The 23,587-nt window shown below is 43.1% G+C and overlaps 1 protein-coding gene across 2 annotated transcripts in view; it reads left to right on the forward strand.

The window, feature by feature from the left end:
* LOC121085188 overlaps window positions 1–22,564 on the forward strand; it is a 65,985-nt gene extending 43,421 nt beyond the window's left edge. The window contains exons 3-6 of one of the 2 annotated variants that reach the window (XM_040587543.1): window positions 17,643–17,793; window positions 18,196–18,237; window positions 21,439–22,259; window positions 22,493–22,564. In XM_040587543.1, the coding sequence (XP_040443477.1) occupies window positions 17,643–17,793; window positions 18,196–18,237; window positions 21,439–21,605 (360 nt within the window). In that variant the 3' untranslated portion in view covers window positions 21,606–22,259; window positions 22,493–22,564. Of the gene's footprint in view, window positions 1–17,642; window positions 17,794–18,195; window positions 18,349–21,438; window positions 22,260–22,492 lie in introns of those variants that run through there. The other variant, XR_005826978.1, reaches the window with a different exon arrangement.
* Window positions 22,565–23,587: the final 1,023 nt, after the last annotated feature.

Below are 23,587 nucleotides of genomic sequence, written 5' to 3' on the forward strand. Positions count from 1 at the left end.
CATTCATAAGCTTTCAAGATAATTTTCTTCCTTAGTGCCAGCAACTCAGATATTAGTTGTAGAGGGGACACCTTTACCAGGTCTACGAAGAGAACATCTTGGTTGCAAAGGGCTGTGGTGGCTGGTCTGAACATGCAAACCAAGTGGGAAGATCTTTGCCGAGCTTTTTAGCTGTGATTTCTGAGCTGTGTACATGTAACTATGTACCTTGCATGACATGCAAGGCTGTCTCTCCTGTTCCCTGTGCCTATGCAGATCCTAGCAATTCACTTTAACATACTTAACATGCTGGGCTCTGTAACACTGTCACATTGCTTGTAGTTGAGCAACTCCAGTCCCTCTCATCTATTATCCAGCTCTTATGCTGATGATTAGGCAATTAGCTTTTTCTTCTTTTTGTGTCCTTCGGCTTTGTGACTAATTTTGTTCTCAACATCTTGATTTTGATGGGTGGTGTTTGCATCTCCCTTTTCACTAGCTCCTTTTTTATTAGTTTGCCACCTTCCTAACTCATACAGTGAACTTGTCTCCTAAAAAGCAAGTTTTTATGTAAAGTGTGGAGACCAGCTGAATGCTCAGCCCTTTCTCCCTCTGTTTCACAGTTTCACCTATTTACCTCTTCAAAAATTAGGGAACTGTTTGCTGTCTGTTATCCTTTGGGCATGAGATATCAAGGATTTCTGAAAATGCAGCCTCTTCTGGTTTATCCATCTTTTTTACAACCTCCTGAATTGACAGCAGGTTAGTCCCTTTAGGATGGAATAATGAGAATTGCTGGTAATTGCTGCTTCATGTATAAACAATCATGCCCATGTGCTGAAGGGGCCTAACTAATGCCAGCCAATTAAAAGCAGTGAGAGGAAGATCATAGTTCCTGGGCTGGTGGAAACAGTGGTAGCCAGTAAACACAACTCTTTGCCTGAAAGAACTGAGCTGACTAACTCTGCTTTTGCTCATGTTACTTGACCTCTTTGGAACGCTTTCAGGTCTTTAAAGGAGTCACGGTCCACACTTTGAGAAACATTACTGGAGAATGATTAACTTCATGGGATGCTTGTCATTAATAGGAGAAAACGAATCAAAGAATTGGCTCGGCCCTTATTAAGGACATGTTTCTGAAATTGTCTGGATCATAAATCACCAAAGGGCTCTCTGCAACAGACCCACTTGCCTTTTGATACATAGAAATTACAATAATGTCCCATATATACTGATAAAGCTCTCTCCTTTCCTGGAAAGGTATTTTAAAAAATCTGCACTGCATTAATGAAGTGCCAATCTGATTCCTATTACAAGTCAATGGCAGCTCTTCTGGCAGGTTGAGGTATGTGGCAGCTTATAATTTTTGAAGCATTAGGATCCTACAGAAGAAGGTACTCTTTATAGGTTAAACTTTCCGCATGGAGAACACATGAAACAGTGCAGAAAGATTTCCAGCTTTCCTTAGTCTGCTGGAGGGAAAGAAACTTGGGGCAAACCCTAGGCCAGTGTACACTGCTGCTGGCACTAACAGTTTTTGAGAATGGCATACCTAAAAGAGGAATCCTAGAGTGGAACTGCACATGACATTTTCAGCAAAGCTTTTCAGATGGGTCTCACACCACTGAAATCAATGGAACATTCACAGGACAGGATGGAGCTTTAGTGGTTTGTTGGCTGCAATTCTCTGTTGACATTTTCTGGGGCTGCCTGAGGTCAGTGCCGTAACTAAGGATAAACAGCAGCAAACTTCAGCTACCTAAATAGCAAACAACTACATTTTACTTCAAAACTTTTTCATGTTGAAAATTTATAGAAATTGTGCGCTTACTGTAAGTGAAGTTTTTGCTCAACAAATTAATTCCTTGAACTGTTGCTAGGCGTGGTTTCAAAACAGTTCTAATTCTACCAATATATCCTCTTAAATAACAATAAAACATGACTCTTCAAGGAATTGGAAATGTGTCTCAACAATGTTCCTTCTGCTGGCATAGCTTTGTTGGTTTGTTATGTTTTGTATTAGTACTGTACATAGATACAAGGCAAATACCCTACTTATATAAAAATACTGTCTCCTATCAGAAATGCCATTTAATACAAAATATATGAAGACTCTCCATGCCATACTGTCAATCCTTAGTGATTTAATAAAATGCCCATCACCTACTGTGTGCAAGTTTACAAGTCACAGACAGTGACTTTTGGAAATTAATAGTTGTGATTTTTTTTTAAAACCGACAGAAACAAGGTGAATAAAATAACATATTTTATAGAAAAAATGTTAGGCAAATAATTCTGTATTTAGTACTACATATAGGCTTTTAAAACGTTAGCAAAATGCAAATTTTATAACTGTATTTTCAGTCATTTATTTTTATTCAATTAACAACAAATATTTACTACCAGAAAGTTTCAGTTTGCTCTAATTAATTAATTAACCTTAGGGATGTGTGTGGGTGAGAGCATTTTGGCGCATATTATTCTATATGGTGGTACCAACCGCTATGCTCTGTCTGGATCACAGCTTCATAATTTGAGGTTATTAAAGAAAACAGTGTGAGAAGAGACCAGATAGAGGCCTTTCCTAAACCTGGAATACCAAAAATCAAGACAGTACTATTTAAAAATAAGCTTGGATTTGGCTTGCAGTGTGGTAGGCAGCTCCCACATTTCCATGGAGCAGGAAGGGATTAATATTCTCTCCCTGCAGGCAGGAGGCAAGTTGCCACCCTCCCCTCTGTACCTGCCAATGCGACCCAGGGAGGAAGGAGGGGAGAATATTTGCATGGATGAAAGAGGAGTCAGGGCTGGAAGTGCTCTGCTGTGTGGAGGAATAATGGATGGTGTCTAGGACAGAAGTGACCTAAGGGGATGGCCCCAGGTTACGATCAGAGTTGTTAAAAAGAAATATGAATAGTGGACTGAATCTGTTTATTTTTCTGGCAGCAACTGGAGGAGTTTTAACATGATCTTCATTTATATTTGTAGTTGCTGATTTTGACCATATCTGAATAGGGCAGGTGTGCCCACCAGCCCTGTGAATCGTTTAAAATAATTTTTTTCTTATTCAATCAATTTATTCCAAAAGAGATTTTAAAAATCTGGCTCCTCTTACTTGTGATTTCCCCAGGGGTGGTGGGACGTGTGCTTTGTGTGTCCTGCTTTGGATTCTTTGCATACATTTTATGAATGCAAACTGAAATAAATTTTGTTTTTATTATGCCTTGCACAGCTTAACTGTGTAAAATTATGACATGCTTAGGACATCTCAGGGAAATTTTTGGTCATTTTGGATGTCATGCTGATGTCTTGAATGATGAAAACAGTTGATGAAAACAAAAAATTGTCTGTGGCAATCCCCACAGAGGAGCTCTTCCCCTGTTATCTAGTTTTTCCTGTCTGGAGACAGTTTCACAATGAACACTTAATGTGAACAAAAGCGATGTAATCAGGTAAATTGGCTTGCACCAAGTCTAGGGTCAGAAGACGTGATGGCATGGCTATATGGGCAGCCTGTGAGTGGCTCGGTTACTCCTGTTTGTTGTGGTGGCCGGGGCTGTGGAGCGCCCAGATGTTGAGGGGAAGTGTATGTGTGCAAGTGGGTGCTACAAAGTGACCAGGGATCTGAAGTGACGTTTCCAGCCCAGCACCCAAAAAGCTTTCTGGACTTTTTTCTGGATTCCACAACATTTCCCCTTTTCCCCTTGAAAGCTGCAGCCCTGGCACTTTATTCCTCCCTGGTGCTATAGGAAGAGGAAAGCACAGCTCCTCCCTTGCCAACTGATCTGGAGCCAGCCGGTCAGGAGGATGGTTTTTGGGCACCAGCTCAGCTGTTTTACTCCCTCACTTCCAATAGCATGGTATTGATAGGACTCAAAATTGCTTTCCACCAGCCCTGTACTCCTGTGTGTGGTTTGCCCAGACAACATTTGCGTGTGGCCATTAATTTTGTCTTAGTAATGAAAAGTATGAGTAGGACACTTTAGAAGAGATTTCTTTTTTTTCGCTGTGAAAATGTTTAAAACAGGTTTACAGTATTTTTTCTACCTTGTCAGCTGCTTGTAATCTGTTACTTTCCTCTGAGGTTAGCTTCGTATATTACTATGTCTGGCATTCCTTGTGGTTTTTACTACTCTCTGGGGACAGCAGCATCCTAGCACCGCAGAGGTGCTTTGAACAAAGCCAGAGTGTCAGCCTGCAAGCCCCAAGTTAGGTAGCTGAATAACTAATTTGTATAGTCATGGCCTATGAAGCCCCTGTGATTTAATGGCTATTGCAGGTGTTTATAGAGTGTCTCCTCTGGAGATCTGCCCCTTGCGTGGGACTCTTCGACTTAATTTTTTACTTTTTAGAGACAAATACTGAGCACATACCGCATCTAGCAGAGCAATGTGAATACAACTGAAAGAAGCATTCGATATCAAAACACATTCTGCAGTAAATCTGGTGAGCAATCATGTTAGCCGACTCGCTGCAGGTAGATTTGACCAATTTGTAGAGGTGCTTCAACTCAGATGCTGCTTTTTCTACTTATTGAACAACTTCTTCAGATTTGTGTTTTGTGCACATTCATAGCCATGCCCTGGGGTGTTTGCATAAATGATGTTTTAGACATGTAAATCTGACTAATAACACACCCACCCATGGCTGGCAACCTAACACCGCAGCCTGACACTGAGGAATGATCTAATCCCGGGAGGTATCTCTGGCCTGAAGGAAAGCAGGGAGGGAAGGGTGGCTTCTCCAGTGGGTGAACCACACTCTGTGGCCCTTAGCTTGGGACTTGCTCATCCAGTGAAGCGCTAGAAGTGTGGGCCTTTCAATAGCCATGTCTGGTTTGTGAAAACAATTCCTGTACTATGTCTGCATGCAGTGGTAACATGCAAGGAATATGACTCTTCAATCTGACACTGCCCTTTCTGAATTTCCAGAGATCTCTTCCTTTTACATAAATGCATTCAGGTTTATGGATGGGTCATCTTAGAAGCTGGAATTTTATCTTTCCCAAAGATGGCTTTTTCTTGATGCTTTGCTGCTACTCTACTCACTGCTGATCAGGAATGACCACCTGAAGGGAGAACCGGTAATTTGCTCCAGCAGGCACCTGCACCACTGTAGGAATTGTCCTCAGCATCACCAGTTACTGCCAACTGTGTCAAGGTGGTGGTTGTGGAAGGAAGACTTTGCCAAGAGGTGACCAAGCACATTGTATGTGTAGATCAGGAATACTTCCAGGAAAGTCAGCAGAGTTTAAAAACTCAGGCCTCTATTGAGTTGCATCACCTCCTCCGGCCCGCACCCCCAGACCAGCATTCAGAATAAAAAAGAATAAACACAATTTCTGGTTCAGGTTCTTATTTTCAGATATGACTAATATGAATGTAGAAAGGTGGGAGAATCTGGAAGAGAGGACTCAAGAAAATGAGCCTCTTGAAAGAAGTCCTTCCTCGTCTCCATCAGCTATATGTTGTCTTGTGACATGAGGTGAGTGTACAACCGTCCAGTCTCTTAAGAAGGCTCTTAGCTAATGCAATTCTGGATCCCTCACTGTTTGACACAGGTTTGAGTCCTTTTAAAAAGCCTCCAGGCTTTTGCCTTCATTGAACATCATAACTGAATTTGCACTGCAGTAGGTAAATGAATACCACTGCTGGTTTATTTATTTGCTTATGGATTGATGCTGTGGTATCACATGTGATACCTCCTAGGAAATTGCATAGCTCTGGGAACGTGGCCATGGGTGCAGTGAGTTTTACTTCCCTGGCCTTTTCCCTCCTTTTCTAGGTTTTCCCTTCATGTGCATTTCCTTTTGGGTTTGTCCTCTTGAGTGGCAAGTGCTGGTGCTGGCAGTGGGCAGGAAGCTGACCCCAGGAACTGCGAGGGAAGGGCTTGGGTGCAGCCTTTCCCTCCCTTCAGGGCTTCAGGGCAGGAGTTGCCAGTACTCCCTTCCCATGCTGATCCCAACCTGCCAGCTGGGGTTTGGTGCGGAGAGGTCTCTGCTACAGCCTGTTCCTGGGAGGTAGGCTCTCCCTTAGGGCATGCAGTGCCTCTGGCTGTGCTAACAAACCACTTCTTCCCCATCAGCAGGCATGCCTCCCTTGCAGTAATGCAGAGAAGAAAAGGGCTCCTTGGTTTATTTGCCTCTCTCTTGTCCTTTATAGATGCTGTGACACTAAGCCAGACCTCATTTACATGTCATTCACTGCACTTGTCCCTTTAAATTATGAAGGCACACAACTGGCTACAAAATGGCTTAACAGGTACCTATAGTGTATAATTAGTGTTGCATGGGCTCCTCATCTGTTTGTTGATGGGCTAGTACAAGCAAGTGCAACCTTCCAAATAACGACACCAGGCACAGGCTCTGTCTGAAGAAGAAAGCGCTTGTCTGTTGGAGGCAAAGCGGACAGAAGCAAGCCCTTGTTGCCACCATGGTTAACACAGAGCCCCCACATGTCTGAGTTCTCCTGAGGATGCCCTGTTTTCCTTGCAGATGTGCTGCATAGGCAGAGCCATGGGGTTTTTTACACTGGCCCAGGGTTTCTAGCCAGTGGGCAGCCCTGCTGAAGGACTGCATGATAGATCCTTGCCTGAGCCACCATAAAGCTGGAAATCTGCAATGTTTCTGTACTGCATGCACAGATTAGCTACCTGGCATGTGCACAGCCAGCATGAAGGTCCTGGGGATTTCAGACATTGTTGTTCTGCTTGTGTGAATAGATAGTATGGTAAATCTGAAGTATTTGGGACTGTGGATTTGCTGTGCTTACTCATGTTATTTAGCTGTCAAACATGCATGCTAAGTCAAACATGATCCTGAGCTCTCACATCTACTGAAAATCCTCACATCTTTTGTGCAAAGTATGTACAGACAGTCTGGTTGCTTTCTGAGATGTTGGGTTTTACAGGCTGTCTGCCAGCCTAGCAGTGGCCAGAGTTAGTGGGGTGTTGCTAGAAGTGGACACTTTGTCCTGCCCTGAATGGGGAGTCACTTGTGAGACCAAGCTTGGGTGATGACTTCAAGTGGTGTGGTGCCACCATAAGCAACAACATAAGGAAGATCACTGCCTCATCACACACATGGGTCTGAGGAAACTGGACTGTTTCCAGTCTTAAATATAATATAGGTGAATTTAAGGGTGTGCATCGTGTCATGCAACACAGAGTGTGAATCACATCATGTAGCAGTGGGAGGAAAAGCCCCTATGGGTGCCCTTGAGAAGCAGCTCCTGGGGGACCTGGGTGCGGGTGCAGCTGCAGTCTGGGGTGCAGCAAGTGAGGAAGTTAGGTTGCCCAAGGGCAAAGTGGGCAGTTCTGGGTGTGCTGGGCCAGGCAGAGTGCCTTACCTGCATGTCTGTGCATGTGTACATGGGTACGTAGGTGTATAGGGGCTGCAGTGGTTTGGCAGGGGCTGTGTGTGTGTGATGTGGGCAGGGGTCAGCCCTTGGTGAGTATGGGAGCTATGCAGCGAGAAACTCCCAGGTGTATCGTGGAAGATCCCTGAGGAAAGCGGGATTTCTCCTTGCCAGAGGAGGTGGGGGTACCTGCTGGAGAGCCCCACAGAGCAACACCTCACCTTGAGTGCTGAAAGGACGGGGAGGTGGTGGCCAGAGGGGGGGTGGCACCTCCTCCTACCTGTCAAATGGAAACGGGAGCTTGGCCTTCGTTTGTGCTGTGTATTTAGATTTCAGGCTTTGCAGGCAGGCACTGGCCCTTACTGTTTGTACAGTCCTTGGCCTGGTAAATCCTGGTCTTTGCCAGGGCACCCAGGCACCTCTGCAGTACTAATGAGCAATAACAGACTCTGCAATATTAATCCTTTTTGTGCTCTCTACAGCAACCCCTGGCTGCACAGTCAGGCAGGCTCACGGGAGAACAAGACAAGCAGGAGGGTAATTCCATTGGGATACAAAGGAAGGGACAAGTGCACTGCTCAGCCACTGCGCACCAGAACAGCGGCAGAAGTTAGTTTCTTGGAGGCAGCTAAGTGAGATTTGACCAGTGACTAAAGCACAGTATGGGGATGTTTGTAGCACAAGAGGGGCACCTGAAAACTGGTTTCTGAGGGTCTGCCTAATCGGAAAAGTTTTTAAAACACTAGAGAATTTATATCTGGAAGTGTGAGAGGGAGTGGAGATTTGGCTGAGGAGTGAAAGTGGAAGTAAGGAGGTTTAGGAGCCCTGTCACCCCGACACGGTCCTCTGAGCCATGGTTCTATAAACACTGGTTGGTTTTGTATCTCTGAGATAACCAGGTCAATTAAATTCATGATATACTTGAAAGGAGCGTGAACTCTTGGCAGGAGGAACTCCAAGCCTTTACTTGCAATGGCCTTCAAGGGCAAGTAATTACACCTCGCTCAGTTTATGTGTCAATATTTCACAGTGAGATACCTCTCTACTGAGTGTATAGGTACTCTGCCCTTTAAGATTAGCTCAGGGGAGGACTGATTGCTTCTCCTCTAGAAAGTTCAAATTCCCCAATACTGTCAGAGGATCTTTATTTCTCTTCCAGCTAAGCCAAGTGGTATGAGTTCAGTGAATTACAATAAGCGAGACACTCCCTAGTGCTATTTTCAGTCACTTATCAGATTAGATCAAGTTGCCCTTTCCTTTGAAATGAAAGTAATCTATTCTTACATGTTTGTTGCACTCTCTGTGTAACGAAGTCGAGAAAATCAGTATCATGGCAGTCATTTCAGTGTTGTGCTTATTATTGCTAGTGCACTATGTTCTGTCATTGAGAGTTCGGAGATGTGGATTCTTGAGATGCTGATGACAGAGGGCTCTTGAGTTAAAAGGTGAAAAGCAAAGGAGCAGAAAGGAGGGTGCTGGCATTATCTGACAAAATTTTCTAAAAGTAATTTTTTTGATCGAACAGCATTTGGGCGCTGCTGATTGCATTCGTTCTGTTCTGTTATTCATACATACGTACATCCATCCATCTTAAATTTTATTTTGAATCTATGTGCACATCCTTTTTGATCTGTTGTTGGGTTGAAGATGTACTCATTAAAAACCCTAAAAATCCACTTAGCACTTAATTCAAAGAATCTATCACCAATATTCGAGTGAGCGGCGGTTATCTTTAGTCGGCAGCGCTGGGTACATGGGGGATCGCTCCTCCAAAGTCATGCACACCAAGGGAACCTTTCAGCCCCCTCTTTATACAAGTCACTCATGTCTATTCATTAACTTTCCGGGAACTCATTAACACTTCTCACACCTGGACAATTAGCACATTCCTATTCAAGGACCTAGTATATCTTCAAGTTAACAACATTAACATATCTTGTGTCTGGACAATTAGCACACTCCCTATATCACCCATTTAAGGATTTAGTACCTCCTCAAGTCAACAATAAGTGTCTTCTCAGATAAACATGAGCACACCTTTAAATAAATCATATATGGCCCATTATTCACACTCCATGAAAGACAACTGATAGCTTCCATCCACTGGAACCATATTGAATGCCATTCCTCATCCTGGCATCTCAGAGGAAGCTTTTGGGATGCTTTGTTGTCCTAGTCTTTAGAAATTTATTAGGCAACAAGTCATTAGCTTACTGGCTTTTCATCTACATACCAAATGTTCCCTATCTGGGCCCTTTTCCTTTTGATCTCATGCCCTGGGTGTAGGGTCTTGTCACTCTCCTGTTACTTGTGATTTCCCCAGGGATGGTGGGGGGGGTGTGTTGTGTGCCCCTGCTTTGGATTCTTTGTGTACATTTTATGAAAGCAAACTGAAATAGAATAAGTTTTTTTATAGGAGACAGGAGGCACAGAGTGCCTGGAACCTCACCCTAAAATGGGGTGAGTCCCAGCTTGACCCAGAGGGCTGCCTATTTGTCTCCTTTTTTGAAAAAACAAACAAACAAACAAACAACCCCCAAACTGTTCACATTTCCCTACATTATCTGCTTCCCAACAGCGATAACATTTCAGAGTGCTGCAGAATAGACCTACATTGACTATTCTAGTTAGCTTTGTTGTGTAATTGTAAGAGGAAAAAACCCAACCAAACAAAAAATCTACATCTGAACAGCAAAGTACCTTGGGTGGAAAAGCAACCTGGAATTCAAGATTGTTGTAAAGCAATAAAGACACCACCATGGATTGCAGTAGTCCTTCTTCACATCCCTCCTGTTAATCAGCTCTGTCTTCCTTATTCCTTTTCCTACACCCATTGGGCAATCTGATGGTTTGCTCTCCTTACCTGGTGCTTTTTGGATGGAAGGCACAGTTCAGCTTTCATCTGAAGATTCTGAGTCCTATTTCTCTCTCTCTTTTTTCTTCACATCCTTTAATACTCTTGGTGGTTGCCATTCCTTAATCTTTTTTCTTCCTTTTTTGCAAGTCTCCTGGGATATTTAGTTCCTTTTCATGCAGCTAAGAATATGCACCAAAGAGCTTGGATTTAGATATTAAGGTAAATCATTTAATACAGACACATTTAATACAGAGGAGGTAATGTTTATCAGAGGTACATTTGTTTTCCACTGAGAGAAGAAACTTCTGAAAATCAGCTTTTTAAATTTTAATAGATTGTTCCTACTTTATGGAAAACATGGATGGGTCTCTTTCTAATGGGTTTGTAACAGAGGAGATGTGTGTGAGACAGATAGAAGAGGGCAATAAAGTGAAGCCTTGCCTCCCCTTCCCCTTCCCTTTCCCCTTCCCCTTCCCTTTCCCCTTCCCCTTCCTCTTTCTCTTTCTCTTTCTTTCTCTTTCCCTTTTTCTTTTTATTTTCCTTTTTCTTTTTATCTTTTTTTTTCCTTTTCTTTTTCTTTTCCCCAAAACAGTCAAAGAATATCCAAATGTGAAAAGTTCAATTAAGATTTGAAAAGCATATATAGACACACAGAGGCCGCACCTCCTGACTTCTGTCTGAACTTACCTCAAATGCAGAGCCTTCTAGCACCTGGCAGTTGAGTCATATATCCTTGACAGCAGGCAGATGAGGATAGTTTTCCTGTAGTACGGCTGGATACTTGGATGATCTTTCTTGCCACTGGTCAGGAGTATGTCAGGTGTTACTGTAAGTACCAGCACCTGGGCACAGAAGTCATTGCTGGGTTCTGGTGCTTGGAGCAGGGGATGAACCGCAGTCTGGTCCCTCTCTGGCTCCATGTTACCACCTCTGGGACAGTGGCAGCTTGCACCATCAGGTCCATACTGTAAAATGGCAGCCCAACCTAAATGCCTCCAGCCTCTCCCCTTGGGGTGCTGGGCTGCCACCAGGCAGCACCACAGATCAGAGCAGGCTGCATGGGCTCCCTGGAAGAGCAGGTGGGGGACATGGAGGTGGCTTGCCCAGTCCGGTGGTACCCTGAACCCTCTGTAAGTGGATGTGTGCTTGTCCTTGTGCCGCTGGCTACAGCAAGGTGGGATACACCGCTTGCCTGTCCCCAGCACGCCTCTTGGTACCTCCACCCTGTGCCTGAAGTTCTGCTTGGGTCCGCACTGTGAGGGTGCTCACGAGCCTGAGCTTGAGCATAGGCCTGGGTTTGTGCTGCACAGGGCAGGTAAAGGAGGTGCTGGAGCACGGAGTCGCAGTGGGCACTCTCCCCTGCAGAAATCGTGCCAGGGAGGTCCGCAGGGTCTCTGTTCCCACATGCGTGTTCCCTACAGCTATAGGAGCTGTGAGGTGACAGGGTCAAGAGGAGGTTAGGTCCAGAGAAGGCTAGCATTACAGATGGTACAGGAATTAGTTCTCACCTGCCATTAGGTATGAAGTGATGGGAAGTGATGAGTGTAGTTAGTGGCGGGCTATGACAAAGTGGATGAAGTAAGGAAGGTGGTTACATTAAGGCTAGGAGGTCTGGCAGTTTGGGTGAGTGTACTTGTTCTTGGCTCAGTTAAAAGCCCTTTTCGAAGCTATAGTTACTGATGACATGCTTCTCTGGTGGATGAGCAGAACCTTCTGAAAGGTTTTGGAGAAAACCCCACAGTAACTGCCATGACCTGCCCATAGCAGGGGATTCTTCCAGGACAAACAGGTGAAATGGAAAGGCAAAGGCTGGCTCTCTTCAACCTCTGACATATTCACTATTGCTATACAAGGCACTCTGCAGAAATTGAGTTAGTATAGGGGTAACTTCCATCTGTTTTGTGCAGATTCAGTTCCTGTCTTGGATTAAAGCAGATGGCCCAGTTTTGAACTGATACTTTACTTTTAAAAAAAAAATAAATCACGCAGTTACTCCTACAAGTTTGTTTCTTCTTTCACAAGGCTGGAAACTGGGTGTGAATTCCAGGGAAAGGGTTAAGTGTATCAGGAGATTGTCAGCCATTGGTCTGACTTTAAAACAAGGTGCTGGAGGGCATATCTTAACTTGACTTGTTGCATTGTTAATTTACAGTTTGGGTGTGGAGGGACCTGCCTTCCCTTCTTTGTAATCTATGCAGGTGTGCACAGGACTTCAAAGCTGGTTGCAGTGGATCTTATGTCTGTGAGAAAGCCTCGGCTGAACAAAAATGTGCCGGGAGATGTGAACCCCAGCTCCCTTGTGCAACTGCCTGCAAGTCAGTTTGTAAATGTGGATTTCTGCTGGGTATTGGTTATACAAAGGGCCTTCTCTGTAGGCCACAAGTCCCCCACTGCAGATTTTAGGTCTTATACTACCGTGAGATTTTAAAATTATTTTTAAAAATGTGAAATCACATAAGAACACTAGTCACTTGCTCTAATTTTTTTTTCTCTGCTTCCAGATGACTTGTGAAATATTCTGGATTTCTACCAGTGTTTTAATTAGCAGTATTTTGAGGTATCTCAGAGGAGAGAATTTTAACCCAAAAACTGATCACAGACTTTTCACGCTGATAATTCACTAGTGATTATTTGTCATGTCAAACTGGGCAGCCAAAAACTATTCTACTGGGCTGGGCTGGTTGGCTAAAGCTCTTTAAACCTGGTGTAACTCAATTGCACAGAAACAGCCCATCGTGAGTGGTGAAGCACAAGTGCTCCTGCTCTCCCAGACCCTGTGTGCAGTTGGAATTTGAGGGAAGTGGAACTTGTGGTGGGTTTGGTGGAGCAGGGTCTGCAGTTTTGACTGTACAGGTACCTCACCATTAACATCTTGCAGCTGAGCAGAGCAGAGATCAGTCTATCCCATTTTCTATCCCATTTTTTCTCCACAAGCTGGAGGAAAAATAATTACTAAGCACCGCCCCCCCCCCCCCCCCTTAACATTAGTATAGAAAAGTCGACAAGGAGATTGCGTGTCAGTGAAACTGTACCTCACAAATTTTGCCAATTTACTTAATGACTCCAGTACTTCATTGTTGCTTATTATTGTGATCACAATTGTGGAAAGAATAATAGAGATTGATTCCTTATGGCTCTGCTTTGTTCAGTGGTTTCTTTTATAGCTTTCTCTGTCCATTTTATGTTTTCACTAATCAATTTTTTGGACGTCCCCGAATGAAATTCAGCATTGCTCTATAGGAGAGGGTACTACAGCTGCAGTTGTACAGTGGGGAACACTCTGTCAGTGGTTTTTAGGTTTTTGACATTTGGCTTTGATGCAGAGTGAGACTTGCACCTTTCAAATGCTTTTGGGGAAGCACACAAGGGTAGCAGTCTCTGACGGCCAGGTAGGCTGGTACACTGTCGTGCTGTGGATGACTGGTGAGGCACAAGGTGTCTGAAGATGGCTGTGAAATGCTTATTAGCTCCAGCTGCTGCTAATGCCTGACTGCAGACATGGCTGAGAGCTGGCAAGAATTGCCAGTATTTTTAAATAAAATGTTTCTAGCTATAACAGTAAAATTATGAGTTTGTCAAGCAATTGTTTTATATAATTTTATATTTATATCCTCTTTCTGCAATTCCCCTCATCTCCTAACCACCAAAGACTAAAGGAATACAGAATGGCTTGGGGATTTTTCCTTTGCTTGTTTTGCAGAGGTCATGAGGCCCTTGTAAAAAAGCTATGGTAGTGTTTGCAGTCCTCTTTTGGGACAGCAAAGGTCCACACTGAACTTCTGGCTTTACTTCATTCAAATACATGGGCTTTTCCTTGTCCAGGGAAGGAACTGAAGCCCATGATATGTATCTCAGGTGAATATTCAATGTACCAAGCTATTAAGTCTCTCCTGTAGGAGCAGTTACATTTTGAATTAAATATTCGTTAGGCCAGAAAGAGAGAGGAGTTACTCTTTCACCAGCATTCAACCATAAAATGTCCCTGAACCCTCTGCTGTTAATATTCACCCCATTATTCGTGGATGGGACTGACGAACAGATTCCTTGATCTACCCAGTATGCCTTATTCTTGTAAAAATGGTGTTCTTACTGTCTTTGACTCTTTGAGAGTGTACAGGCATTACATCATGCTAAATAGATTTAAGAATGTGATTTCTGTGAACGGGAGCTTAAATCATTGACCAACTTACTGTGGAATTTTATGGAAGCCTTAAAGGTGGTCAGGAACAGACCTTTAAGTGGAAACTCAGCAAGGAAAGCAGAGCCACATGCAGCTGAAATGACAGCCTTAGAGTTTGCAGATGGTATCACTAAACTGCTTTGGAACAAGAAAAGACTGCCTGGAAAGATAAACTGTGGATTAGGCTCCATAACTTGGTCTGTTGAGGGACTTGAGTTTATCACAAACCCCTACATTAAATGGTGCAGATCATTAAATGCTGCACATGTCCTGGGTGGGAGAGATCACAGCTGGTGGCCAGGGTGGGTGTGTGCAGCCCGCCTGGGAGGGTGCCCGGGCTCCAATTGTGCATGTTCTTATCTGTTACTTGCTGCTGCTGGTGTCAGATGAACACAAGTTGTCTCATTTTAAAGGAGCAGTCTGATGCAAATGACTGTGTGACCTTTGCACAGGAAAATACTTGCACGAAAATACTTGCACGTCCCTGATTTTTTCTTAAGCTAGAACAAAAAATAAAAAGATGAGAAGGGGAATTAAGAAGAAGATACATAAAGTAACAAATGTGAGAGAGGAACCAAGAGAGAAAAGAACAAAAAGGAAATTGACGTTGGTAACTACAGCAGGTCATTTACTCCCGAAGTGTTACCCATTTATGCCAGAGCTGTAAAGCTAATAGCTTTTTTGTTGAAATAGGTTGCTTATTCTCCTGTCCAATGGTTGTTAACTGGCTTCTAAATATGAGGACTAGGCAGAGTATCAAGCTACAATTAAAAATAAGAATAAATTAAGGTTTGCCAATTACAGCACTGAATATCCCTGTGGCCAGCAGAGACATTAACGTTTTTTCTTGTGTCTGCAGTTGAGATGAATGAAAAGTATGTCTTTTTCTCTTATCCTGCTCTCAGAGATGGCCAGAAGAGAAAGGGTCCCAGCTGAGGCAGCAGAGAGCAGGCAGAGAGCAGGCAAAGAAACAGTAAAGCCTGTGAGGAAAGGTAACAAGGGAAGTTACGGAGCGAGTCAAACAAGAATCCCTTTTTAAATGGGATCCTGGACTGAAGACACAGGCAGTATGCTGCAACATGAATGCGGCAGCAGAACTTTTCTGTGCCTGCGAAGAAGAGCATTCATGTGCATACCAAGGAACACAGATTTTTTGGATTTAGGAACAGAATTTCGTTAGGTAAGCTGAGTAGAGATAAAGATGCAGATGAAGAGCATTGGCAGAGGTAGAGTCAATACAAGAAGAGTACCGGGCATGGACTACAGGGGCCAGTGGATCAGTCCTGGGGGATCTGCCCTTTAGATCATTTCTACTCTATTTCAGGGCATGTCCAGAAGTGTGACAGACCCCGCTGGTCTCAGCAGCTCCAAGGACACTGAGCACATGTGGCCACAACTGATTAGGGTATCTTAGCAGATGAGCATCTTCTGCTGGCTGCGTTATTTATTCCTTCGCTCACCAGCAGTTGCACACAGATCAAAAGGAGTGGAAGTCCATCTCACTGTGGAGAAGTCTCCATCTTTCTTTGCAGTTCCTTAGAGTGACCTGCACTTGTGGTAACCTGCACACTTGCTGCCCTCTCCCAGCCCTCTTGGCTATGCCTGTCCAGGCTGCTGTGGAGAAACCCCTCAGCTAGGGTCAACCCAGGCACATCTCATATTTAAAAATAATTTACAGATGTTGTTCATACCCCCATGAGATTTTCTGAAAGGTTTTGCAGACAAAAATCAGCAGTAGATGATGTCAATACACGGAATAATATTAAAGTTATAGACACAGTTTCCCACTGGGAAGTGGAAGATGATATGCTTTTAAAACATTTAACAAGTCATTGTCCTCTCTGCTGTGAGTAGCCAGCCTATCTGTGGAATGTGTTTTCACAAGGTATAGACCTCTGTTAGATGGGAAACTTATTTTAGTACTCAGTTTCCATTATGTGACCCCTTTGACCATTTGGGAGTTGGCCACGTGTGAAGATAGGAAATGCAAAATGAAGTGCATTAGGGGAGCAGCCAAACTCGAGACCTTCTCTTCTCCAGGCTTCTTCTGTGGCTGTGTGTAATGCAGGACCCAAGAGGGTCAGGAGCTGCAGTGCTCACCTTTGCTTTTGTTCGTGCTGGCAGAATGTGGGATGTTTTGATTCTAAGTGATAATGTCTTGACAGAGGAAAAAAATATTCCATCAGAGGCAACTAAGTTTCAGGAGAAAAAAACCCAAACCCAACAAAACCCAAAAATGAGTAATAGGATTCTTATGCAAAGCTAATTTTCCAGTAGAGAAAGTAAAGCAATTGGAGCAATTTTGGGTACCACAAGTCAAAATGAACAGAAGATTTAGACCTATAATTTTCAGGAAATCAGCATAAATTAGGAACTTAAAATCAGAATTAAGGACCTTAGTGTTTTTTCTAATGTGGGTCTATGCACATAAACCCATAAACAGACAATTGCAGAGACTATCCTGATTCCAAGGTAGGGACACTTGTTTTTCTCTTTATCTCTAGTGGCTTCACTGGTTTTACTGGACTTCAAACATCCTGTGAAAATGGTGTGGTCAAATTGAAGCACTTTCAGAGGGCACACAGCTGCCTCAACTACTGTTGTCACAGCCCTGGTCCCCACTGTCCAGTTGAGCTCAATCTAATTCTAAGTCTTGTTTAATAATAAACAGTGATTTATTATGTTTGATTCCATGGGCCTGATACCTCCATGAGCTTGCATGCTGCAAGGTCCTCCCAACATGCTTGCAGTTTTCACCCAACTGTAGCTGGCCGCATGCTTACAGAGCTGGAAGAATCATCTGGCGTAGTTATTGGCTCTGCCTTCTAATTTCTTTCTGTGAACGGGTCCCTGGCTTGGATTCAGGCCACAGCCCAGTACCAATGGAATGAAAAATAATAGATTTCTCTTAAGAAAATGCTTCCTTCCTACATAACAGACAGGCTTCTTAACTCCCTCTGCATCCCACACTTCAAGTGGAAATTGGGATTGCCATCTAGTCCCAGCTCCTGGGAGATTTTCTAAAAGTTTTTTTATGATTTAAAATTATTATTTTTATATATATAAAATTATTTTAAAGGTTATTTTATTATTATTAAAAAGGTTATTAAATTATTTTTATTCTCTAGTTTTCCTTCCATGCCTTTTCTGGTTATTTTAGAGCTCTGTGTTGCTACTAACTGTGAAGCCATGGTTACTCAAAAATGGGATTTTTTTGGGCTTCTGTTTCTACCATGTTGGATAATAGGGTGAAAACTGCCTTTTCTCACAGCAAGGGACTGAATGCGCTCCTTGGGATCTCTGCAAGGTGTCCCCTTCACTGAGGCATATGGAGGCAATACACACTCACCTCCTGAGAACACCGGGTTGCTGCTTTCTCCAGCCAGGACTGCACAGCCAAGGAGAAGGTGGACTGATCATGGGTGTGTAGACCTGCGAGAAAGCCCAGGGAAAACTCTGGACTACGGCAGCTCTAAGTACCTGTCAGAACTAGCTAACCAAAAACCTATTTCAAAAGTTCTTTCTTACGGAATTCTGCATCCTGAAGACAGTAACCTATACAATAGCAGCAGTAAAAAATTCACATCACAACAGCAACTCATAAAACTTACTCAAATTAAATGAGAAATAAAAGCAATGCTGAATGGTTATTTAAAAATGCAGTAAACAGGAAGGCATACGTATTTTTTATTATCCCAGCGCTTCAATAAGTAAAGAAAAAAAGTATCTGCGTGATAGTACTGCCACGTTTTATTCCCCTGCTACCAGGTCAGGACCTCATGATCTCTTTAAGACTTTGATTAATAATATTTTATGCTTTTCAGGTGAAGGTGTTGCATACCATGAAGTGGTCCGGTCTCCAGAAGGTAGAAATCCCAGACATTCACATGTGCTGTAGAGCAAGGTTGCATGTTTGCTTGTCTGAGGAATCTCCTGAATGGTCAACTGAGCATCAGGGATTTTTTTGTTTAAATTCCACTAAATTTAAAAAAAAAATCCTCTTTTTATTTTTTAAATAAACAGAACTTTAGTCAAAAAAGTGTTGAGGAAAAGTAAGAGGAGGAAAAAATGCAGCTAGGATATATGTAACGTTCTGTAATGCATCAGCAGTGACAGCAGAGTCACAACTCCTTCACCTGCAAGTGACAGACCCCATCAGCTGTGTTACAGAAATAACAGGGAGAAAGGAAACAGGCTCAGGATATTTCACCATGATGTCTGGTTCCAGCACTACTACAGTTACCACGGGGAGAGGATGATTAATTGAACCTAGTGCTAGCAGCTCATACGGGCAGCAGCAAGGCTTTGGCAGTCTCAAGGGCAGCCTCCCAGAGTCCCAAAAAGCTATTCAAGGAGAAAAAAATGACTTTGCCCTTTTGCGCCTGGAATCCGGATGTCTGGCAGAGGGGGCAGGGGCGGAAGGGAGTTGCAGCTCTGCATTGTCCTTCGCTGTTCACATTGCTGACACACCCCGATATCCTTCTGCTGTGCAGATCCCTTTCAGCTGCCTGGTCTTAGCACCTTTGGCTATAGGAAGGGCTGAATGCTTTCCTACATAATGCCCCGGCAGTCCCCTCCCTACTGCTCCAACCGAAGAAATCTCATGTTTAGAACACTTTCTAAAATATGCAGGCTTGATATTAGTCGTGAATTTGAGGGTCTCCCTGCTTTAGACTTTTTCCTAACTTGCTTTACTTGGGCTCCCTCACCTTTGCACATCCATGTTGTGTTACTGCCAGAGCCTCCTGAGTTGTTTTGCTGTTACAGGTGCTGGAGAGCTGCTCACCTTACTTACTTACTTACTTACTTACTTACTTACTTACTTACTTACTTACTTACTTACTTACTTACTTACTTACGAGTGGTGACCCACTCGTGCTTTTTCCCTCCCTCCCTCCCTCCATCCATCCCCGGGATCTGTGTCCTGCACAATTCTGACTGACTGCAGCATTTGATCTCCTGTGTGGTCCTCCCTGCTCCTCCAGGTCCCTTGCTGGCATCGCTCCAGCCCTGCTCCAGTTCCTGATGGTCACCAAGATATTGACTTCTAGGTTAATTATTTCTGAGCATTCGGGGTCTTCTGGGTAGGGGTTGCAAGCTGGGGAGGCTCTGAAGGACATTTTAGTTCTGTGTACACCTCAAGTGAAGGAGAGAACCCCCACACCCACAGGTGAGTTGTGCATGACGAGACAACTGGGGTCAGGGCTCTGCAGCTCCAGTGGCAGCATCTCACTGCTGATCAACTTGAAACACATTTTTGTACACAAGTCATGGGAACATACAGCAACACTGATGGAAATGAGCTGATGAAGGTTTAGTTTTAAGCCATATTTTGTTCAGGGTTTCTAAGGCGTGGTTGCAAATATAATTCTTTGCCCTTGGCTGTGGAAGGGCTTATGAATTGCACTAACCACTGCTTACAATCACATTTTTCCCTTGCTGAGCAAGGGTGTGGGGGGAGTTTGCTAAAGAGGCTCCATCAAAGTGAAAACGCCATCACTCATTTTCAGCCAAAAGAAAAGCAGTGCTGCCCATGGCCCCTCAAAGGCTGGCTGTGGTTCTGCAGCTGGCTGCTGCTGCTCGAGTTGGGTATCCCACCACCGGCCAATGCAGGCTTCCTGCTGCTATGCACTCCAGGCAGACACACCAAATCCCCCATGCTGAGCATGAGATGAGAATTTTTTGGTCCCATCTCATGCTCTCTTCCCTTGTTTGCTTGCATCTCATACATTTGGGTTACAGTGACACCACCATCTTACTGCACAGCCATCTGCTGGGACCTGCTGGGGTCGTTTAGGATCTTGGGTCTGTTTAAGATGGAAGTAGTTCTGCACAGAGCAGTGATGGGGACATGGGCAAACATACTGTAACACTTGCTCTTGAATGCATCCAATCATTTAAATGAGTATCTTTGCTCCCCTGTTTTCTAGGTTGCTGGTTCTCCTTTAGGTTCTCTCTCTGTTACAGCATTACTCTGCAAAATTTCACATCTCACTTCACATCCTCACATGTTACATGTTTTTTTGGCCATTCATAGCAGTGAGCAGTGTCAGCCTGTGGTTTTAAGTGTCAGTAAATGCAATTTTTTTTCAGTCTGTGATCTGTAGTGCCATGAGGATATTTCTGTGTGGGGCAGTTTCAATGGCCAGCTCCCTTGAATAGTCATTATTTATAGAAGTCCTGCCATGAGACACACTCTTTTACCCCTACTTTTTATATTTCCTTTTGTATTTTTGTTTAATATGTTTTCAGGACACTCTTTCAGCAAACCAAACAGATAGGGTAAATAAATGAAAGGTGACCTTTATGCACAAGGAAAGAGTTCTCATGAATTGCAGGAAGTAATACACTATATGGGAAAAGCACCTCCTGCTCTTTTGTTGTGGGCTTTTTTTTTTTTTTTTATGTACAGCATTTTCCCCAAACTCCATAACTGTAAACCAGAGCCTTAAGTACCAGCCAGAAGCAGACTCCTGAGTATTTCGTATTATTCAGCTTTGCACAGTTTCCTGCCTTTGTCCTTAGACAAAAGGCTGCAGTCTATTAAATTAATCTGCTCAATTTGAAATGAAGGCCATATTAAATAGCCTTCACTGTGCATTTCTATAGATAGAAAATGCTTTGAGGGTTATCGAATGCCTGCTGCAGCCATCTACTGCTGCTTGGTATAAGTAAATGCCTATTTAACCAGGCTTTGAAATGGAATATGATTGACAGAATAGCATTACTCTTTCCATATCCCCATTTCCATTATTTCACCCATCCACTGTGTTTTTCTAAAAAAAAAATTCTAAAGCCCTAAAATCCAGACTCCAACTTCCAAGATATACCTCCCGGGCCTTCTCTTCTCCTTCACCATCTCCAGCACCTCCCTGATCTCCTTTGCTCACACACTCCCACTTCCCAATAATCTGGATCTTCTCTTACAATCGCTTTGCATTACAGACACTAATTTACTTCCAGTCGTACTGTTGTTCTTCATCTTGTGATTGTTGTTTTGGTGTCTGGCTAAACCAGCCCAGCTCCACCTGCCAAAATTTTATGCCAAGCATATCCTTTCTTTTCAGATAAAATGGCAGAAGCGCTGCCCCGCTCCCAGGCTGGTGGGACGGGGCTCTCATCTATGTGTCCCTGTGAGCGCTGGATACCAGGAATTGGCTGCTTGCGCCGCTCCCTCCCTGCCTCTGGTAGAATGTGTTTCATCTCCTTTTTCACCCTCCTAAAAGCCAAATGATGTTTGAGGAAACCCTTATCTTTCCCTTTTCCCCATATCTGTGTTGTCAAGGGTAGAGCTTGTTGAAGTACTGCCTCTGGGAAGCTAGGTTTTTTGACTAGGTTAACCTTCTTTTCTGACTTAGTCCTCCCATTTGTTATTCATGACGTGAGCAGAGAGAGTGTGAGGCTAGGCTTCACAGTAGAGAATATTCACCATATAGTCACTCATGCTGCTTGTTTATCAGAAGCATGTATTGTTTATATAAGAGCTAGGATGTCTGATCCTTGATAAGGTGCTCTGCTTTCTACTGAGAATGAGATTGTAGATGAGAATCACATTCACAAAAAACCTCCAAGCCCAAAAATGGAGTGGTGGAAAATGAGGAATAAATAACGTGCTTTTAGTATGAAATTTGAAGGCATGCTTTTACTATCCAGCCGACACACACCTATATGTAAGCAGCAGCAAGGACAAAAGCAGCAAGGCATATTTGTGAAAATATCACAAACAACTCTGACACCTTCCAGAGGCACTATACCATTATGACTTGCTATAACATTTCCAAAATTTTTCCTCCTTGACTTTTACCAAGTGGCATCCTGACCCACATACACCTGTATGCAAGTCAGGTCCATGAGAACCACGCATACCACTGGTCACTAACTTAGGTAAGTTTTCCTCATACTTAGCATCTACTTCCCAGACATACTAACATGAGGCAACTGAGAGAAAGCGGCAGTTGGTCTTGGTATATCAGATTTTCTAAAACATTTTCAAATCATCTTCTCAATGTGTACATATAATAACCATACTTTCCTGGACTCATTTGTAATGACTACATGCTCAAAACCTACCACTTGTAAATGAGAACTGCACAGTGGCATAAATCTCCTGTAACACAGTAGGGAATCAAGCCAGTGGGACAATAGAAAATCAAGAAGATTGTATTTATTCCTTTCATCATTAAATGTTCACTTTAAAAAAAAAACAAAAACAAAAAACCAACAACAAAACCCCAACACACAAAACTGAACCAAACCAAGAAACCAAGCCAAACCAAGGGCATATTAAACAATTTATGAAAAAACTTGTATGATATAAAACCATTAAAAAATTACTTCATTATTATGTGCTAATAACATTGATATGGGGAAACATTGGTGGAGAAGACAGAAAGTTGGAACTACGTTGTTATTATATATATATTATTAATTCATATGATGCTTGCCTTCTTCTAGTGAGGTGATTCCTATTCCTATTTACTTGATGGTGTACAAAACCCACAGCCATCCTGATTCAGTGGAGGGACTGGTTCCTAAGAAAGCAAGAAGTATTGGCAAGAGGCCAAGAATATTTTTGCATACTTTGTGTAGAAGCACACACCTGGTGCATTTAAGATGATACACCTTAAGCTGTCATTTCTTTGTTCAGAGTTTTTTCCTCCAGATGAAGAGTAAAGTCTCCAGAGATTTTTTATGGAGGCAACATCATAGTTCAGAATGGCTCTTTCCGTCTTGGCATTGTGTGGATGTGTTAATATGCTTTTTTTCCTCCTGTTCAGCTTTAGCAAATTTGAACTTTATTTTTATTCAACTCCTGAATACTTACAATGTATTTAATTACTTTTTATCTGTTTGCTTTTAACTTTCTTCTGCATCTATGGTCAAGGCAATTAGATACCAAACAGCATCTGCTAGAAAGAAAGGCTGCAGAAGGTACAAGAATAACTCAAAATTCCAGCCCCTGTTCTTATTCTTAATATATTTAAAGGAAGATGACTCCTTCCAATACAATACTCCTAGCTGAACACAATTCTTAATGTGCATATTTGTTTATCTCAAAAAGTAGGATTCAGTCCTACTCTTACTAGTAGTTTAACACCTCCAATGTTTTTCCTGCCTCTGATTTACATTGTTATCCATGAAATCAGAATCCGGTCCATAGGGATTGAACAATCCTTTCAAGATACTGCCTGTTTCCATTATGGCTGTGAAAGACAG

This window comes from Falco naumanni, chromosome 1 (assembly GCF_017639655.2).
Source record: "Falco naumanni isolate bFalNau1 chromosome 1, bFalNau1.pat, whole genome shotgun sequence".
Taxonomy (NCBI): Eukaryota; Metazoa; Chordata; class Aves; order Falconiformes; family Falconidae; genus Falco; species Falco naumanni.